Consider the following 5,687-nt stretch of genomic DNA (forward strand, 5'->3'; position numbering starts at 1 on the left):
GGGTCCAAGGACAGAGCCTTGGGGGACCCCACTGGTCACAGGACACCATGATGAGTGACTGCCATCAATTACTACCCTCTGGGTCCAACCACAAAGCCAATTTCCCAGCCAGCGGATCATGGTGGACCCAAGGCCACAATTGGCCAGTTTCGCCAAGAGGTGATCATGGGATACCAGATTGAAGGCTTTTTTGAAGTCAAGATATATGACATCAATCTCTTCTCCCTTGTGCAGGTGATAGGTCACCTGGTCGTAGAAGGAAATGAGATTGGTCAAGCAAGCAGATCACACCAAGCTGCAGGCAGTAGTGGGTACACTGGAGGGTCGGGCTAGGATTCAGAGAGACCTCAACACACTGGAGGACTGGACCAAAAGAAATCTCCTGAGGTTCAACAAGGACAAGTGCAAGGTCTGGCACTTAGGAGGGAGCGATCCCCTACACCGGGGCAGGCTGGGGGTGATGGGCTGGGCAGCAGCTCTGCAGAAAAGGACCTGGGGGGACAGGGGACAAAAAGCTGGACAGGAGCCAGCAGTGTGTCCTTGGTGCCCAGAAGGGTAACGGCATCCGGGGCTGCATCGGCAGGAGCGTTGCCGTCAGATCGAGGGCAGTGATTCTTCCCTCTGTTCAGCATGGGGGAGGCCACATCTGGAGTCCCGTGTCCAGCTGTGGACCCCCCACTACAGAAAGGATGTGGATAAATTGAGAAGTTGAGGTTGGATATTAAGAAAAACTTTCTGACTAAGAGGGTAGTAAAACACTGGCACAGGCTCCCCAGAGAGGTGGTGCAGTCTCAATCATTGGAGGTGTTGAAGACCTGATTAGACAAAGCCTTGGCTGGGATGCTGTAGTTGGGACTGGTCCTGCTTGGAGCAGGGGGTTGGACTCGATGTGACCCCCTGAGGTCCCTGCAACCCTCCTTATCTGTGATTTTACAATTCTACGAGCGTGGCAGTGCTCCACAGCAGGGACAGAGCAGAGCCGAGTCAGTTGTGGCAGACGATTGAAGGCGCCAGGCTCAGCGCACGGAGAGGAAAGGATGATGGGGGTGGGCTGTGTGGAGCTCATGGCAGCCCGGATGCCGATGAGGAACCCCTGTCCAGACTGTTTTAACTGATGTCTACAAGTGCTGGGTGCCAACACTGGACGCCATCGGCTGATGACGCGAACGCCCAGCCGGGAACTGCCCAGTCGGGGCGCAACATTGGGCCATCTCCAGGTCCCCACGTGGGACCCGGAGGACTGTGATCACATGGCCGCCGACCGCAGGCGACTCCGAGATCCTAGCAGCTTTGCCGCGACATTGCAGACATCAAATAGTCCCAGGCTGCAGAGTGGAGCGGAGGTGGCTGCTGTTCCCAGGCCCTGGGCTTCGCTGGCTGCTGCATGGGGCCAGGAGGGAAATTTCCCCTCCTGTCGCTGGCAGGGTCAAAGGGTTTCCCCTTTCTCAGCGGCACTGGCTGCTGGCTGCATCCCGTGCTGGGGCTGTGCCAATGCTCCTGCCAGGCCTCAGCCCCACAGGGTCCTGGCCACAGGCTCTTGCCCCTGCTCACACTGCCTTGAGGGCAAGCAGGGATTTGCCCCCTGCTCAGCCTGGCTCAGCCTGGGGTGTTTCCCTCCCTCTGCAGCGGGGGCACGGCCTGGGCCTGGGCTCTCTCAGCAGCAAGGCCGGGGGCTCTTGGTGTGCCTGGGCCTCATCACAGCACATGGGGCTGGGGGCTGTTAAGATCAGGTCAGATCAAGCCAGGTCTGGGGGCTGGGATGGGGCTGGGGCTGGGCCTGTCCGGAGCCAGGCTGGGCGAGAGGGGACCCCACAGGACCCTATCAGACCCCTCCCTGGGATCCTCAGTGCATGCATGTGTCCCCATGCAAGGCTGCATGCAGGGCTGCATGCCTGCCTGCGCTCCCATGCCCACGTGTGGAGGGCCGCGGCTGTGTCTCACTGTCTCCCACGCCCAGGTGATCCGGGACAGGGTGAACCGCGCCCTGCGCCGCTCCAAGCCGCCCCTGAAGAAGCCATCGGGCAGCATCGCCACACTGGGCCTCGAGGAGCTCAAGGACCAGGTACGGGTGCCGGCAGCCCTGGGCACAGGGCCTGGCACTGCCAAGTGTTGGAGCCGTGCTGGGCAGGGGCAGCCACCCAGCACAGCAGGATGGGCCACATGTGAGGGCTGCTGGGAGCACGGGGCAGCCCAGCTCAGCACCCCTTGCCCCCCAGCCCACTCCGGGCCCTGCGGGTGGGCAGAGAACACGCAGAGCAACCTCCCTGGGGCAGGGGGTCCGGGCAGCGACTGCACCCCAGCAACTCCTCCCTTTCAGAGCCCCTGCGAGACGCTGGGCCGGCACGTGGAAGGCGCCTACACCACCGGGATCCTGCCCAACCACCACCACCGCCACCACTACTCCCACCAGGGCGTCTTCGAGGACTTTGCCTGCTAGGCCGGGCCACACCGCCCAAACCCGCGCCCGGCTCCGTGAGCACGGGGCTGCCCCGCTCCCCTCCAGGCCAGCGCGGCCCTGACCCCACCAGCCTCCTGCGCTGCCCAGAGACGCCGCCGGGGCCCTGCCCGGGGACTCCTCCCACCCAGCCCTGCACCGGCAGCCAGGGCTGGCCCCATCTCCAAGCACACAGTGCGGCGCAGACGGACAGACCATTGCAGTGGGGCAGAGCGAGGGGCCAGCCTGGCACTGAGACCAGGGCCCGGGGCAGAGCGGCTGGCTGCAGGCTGGGGGAGCCATGCAGACGGGGGAGGCAGTAGATTTGTTGCATGAGTGGCGGGTTGGCCTTTTGGGGGTGCCTCCTGCCCTGCAGCCCCAGGCTGGATGGGCATTGCCCCCCAGGCAGCGCCCCACTGCCACAGAGGAGTTCACCTCGAACTCGGCAGGGAGAGATGCAGCCTGACCCTGGGAAGAGCCCCTGCGTGGCAACCCCGTGGCTCCTGCGAGGCCAGCACCTGTGGGCCCGCACTGGGCCCCGCTGCGGCTCAGCTGCCACAGCCCGTCCTGCGCCTCAGTGGCCCCTGGGCCTGGTCACCCTGTCTGCAGCCCTCACAGCTCCCAGCCCTGTGCAGCACCTACACTGTGACCCCGCCAGCCCCCAGGCCCCCTGCATGCACCTGTGCAGCACTGACACTGTGACCCCGACCCCCGCCCCAGACCCCGCTGTGCCATCGCTGCACCCCTCACCCTGCCCATTGCTGCCCCAGTCAGTGCTGATGTGCTGACCCTGCCCAGCATCATACCCACCGGTAACCCCCTTCCCACGGCTCCCCTGGGACACAGGAAGATGCGCCGAGCCATTCCTGCCCGCTGGCCAGGTTAGAGCCAACATAGCACATGGGCGCACCCCTCCCGGGGTCTCCACCCAGCGCCAGTGCCAGCCTCACTCACAGCACACGGCCCTTGCACATGTGTACACACACAGCCACATCCCTCCCACCCCCCACCACACATGCATTCCCCCCCGGCACGGGCACCAGCTGAGCCCACACGCTGTATATTTGTACATAGTCGCCAGCAGCCCCAGTTCATGGCCGAGCCCCGGGGCGGCGGTGCACAGCGCCGTGCGATGTAGTGCAGCAGGGAGCCCGGGGCTCCCTGGGGTGGCTTATGGGGACACTCAGGCTTGGTCTGGGGACGGCAGGTGGGCAGTGTTGGCCAAACCCCAAGGCTGTTCTTTGCCACCCTAATGCGGCACTGGCAGGTTGTGGGGATGGGGTGGCTCCAGGGCACCGCGCAGGCCTGAGCTCAGGGCAGCCCTGAGGGTTGCAGGGCTGCGCTCTGCCCCTTTCTGTTACTGCGGGCAGGGAAGGGGGCAGCTTTCGCATGCCCTCGCCCCCAGGATGTGCATCCATGCCAAGCTGCACAGCAGGGCTTGCCAGGCATTGCCTGGACCCACGGGGACAGGGACAGTGAGGGGGAGCGCATTCCCCAGCCAACGGCTGTCTGTGCCCTGCGGAGCCCTGAGGCGGCCTGGCTGGAGCAGCCCCAAACCCTAGTGTGGGCTGTTCCCAGAGTGCGGCCCCTAACACCCCTAACCCCAGCTGCAGCGCCCAAAGCCCCACAAGCACCTGCTCCAAGCCAGGGCGCAGCCCTGGAAAAGCCGCGGGGAGTGCCCACCCATGCATCGGCTGAGGCAAGCCCACGGGGCCTGGGACAGGCTCCCGGCTGCCCCTGCCAGGCGCACGTGCTCCCGCATAGCCCTGGCCCTGCACATGTGATCCTCCCACCCCGCCCGGCCTGGGCAGACAGGAGCCGGCCAAGAGCCGTGCCCGTGGCCGAGCCACCCAGCCTGGTCACAGGCTTCCACAAGAGCTGCCCGGGGGGGGTCTGAGCACCCCCATGTCTCTGGCCACCGTGAGCCCCGCGAGGCACTGTTTTATAACTGTACAACAGCTCTGAATAAAGAGGCACAAGTAGAACCAGGCCAGCGCTGTGTGTGCTCCTGCAAGGTGGGCTGGGGTGGTGTCTTGGGGAAGGGCCCGGGCCCCCATGGCACGGAGCAGGGTGCCCTGATGACTAGAGGCCACGCTGGCACTGCCCTCCTGTCTCGCCCAGCCCCAGGCTCTGGTGCACGTGGCCCAGGGGAAGCAGAGCCATGGGCGCACTGTCCCTTTGTGCGCGGCTGTGGGCCAAGGAGCTGCATGAGGGTGAAGCTTAGCAGGCCCCAGAGGCCACATGGCTGCAACCACGGCACACCTGCATGGCCGGGCACAGCCCTGCACCGGTGCTGACCTGTGCCACTTGGGCACTGGACAAGGTGCCCATGGGCCAAGCCCTGCAGCAATGAGGAACTGCTGTTGCTTCCAGCAATAGGCCTCACCTCCGATTTCTCTCATGGTCTCCAAGCAGAACATGCCCAGTTTACTTGCCCTCACCTCTTTGGGCTCACGTTTGTCATGCAACCCTGCTGCTCCTGGATCCGGTCTCGAGGGCACCACCGCCATCCTCAAATGTAGCACCCAGATGTGTGCCCGGTGCTGCAGCCCGGCTGCGTGGCAGGTGGCAGGGGCCTGCCCAGAGCCCAGGCTGCTCACAGCAGGCAGCTGCGAGGTGCGAGCGGCTGCACCAGGGTCCGGAGCCTGCCTGGCTCATCCCCGGCAGCAGCTGCACATGCGCATCGGGGAGTCCGGCAGGGAAGAGGCCAGGGCTGCACTGCCACAGCCAGCAACGGGCCCCTCAGGGCTCCCCCATGGTCCACGTCTGGGACGCCAGCGCCTTCCAAGTCCAGGTTGCTGGAGGCTTTGTGGGACTCAGCCCAAAAACCTTGCTGACCCATCGTACATCTTATGTGCCTCTTGCTGCAGCCCCAAATTGCATTTGCTTTCTCGTTTGAAAAAAGGCATCGCCTTGCTGACTCGTGGAGTGGCCGTGGGCCCAAACCCTGCGGCCTGCTCAGCAGCGCAGCCGTCGCCCAGCCTGCGTTGTACACTTGGGGTCTGCCCCGGGTCTCGGCTCGTGTCTGTGCAGACTTGTCCGGAGGCCCGAGCATGAGCAGGCATCTTGAACGGCCCCTGGCCCAGGCCTGGCCCCCGCCCCGGAGCACTGCACTGCCCGCTGCCATCGAGCCAGGACCGCTCCCCTTTACTTACGGGAACCGAGCCACCTACACAGCTGCCCTGCGGTAGTTTTATCCAGTCGATGTATCCGACCCAGTCAGAGTTTACCCCTGGCCTTGCTAAAGCCAAGA

At 64.6% G+C, this 5,687-nt stretch overlaps 1 protein-coding gene across 1 annotated transcript in view; it reads left to right on the top strand.

Annotated features, from left to right (window-relative positions):
- Positions 1 to 4,423, top strand: part of ASIC4 (acid sensing ion channel subunit family member 4) — a 38,581-nt gene extending 34,158 nt beyond the window's left edge. The window contains exons 9-10 of the mRNA XM_019522677.1: positions 1,958 to 2,062; positions 2,318 to 4,423. Coding sequence (XP_019378222.1) covers positions 1,958 to 2,062; positions 2,318 to 2,437 — 225 coding nt within the window. The 3' untranslated portion in view covers positions 2,438 to 4,423. The remainder of the gene's footprint in view (positions 1 to 1,957; positions 2,063 to 2,317) is intronic.
- Positions 4,424 to 5,687: the final 1,264 nt, after the last annotated feature.

Source organism: Gavialis gangeticus, unplaced genomic scaffold (assembly GCF_001723915.1).
Source record: "Gavialis gangeticus isolate Ggan-Ray unplaced genomic scaffold, GavGan_comp1, whole genome shotgun sequence".
Taxonomy (NCBI): Eukaryota; Metazoa; Chordata; order Crocodylia; family Gavialidae; genus Gavialis; species Gavialis gangeticus.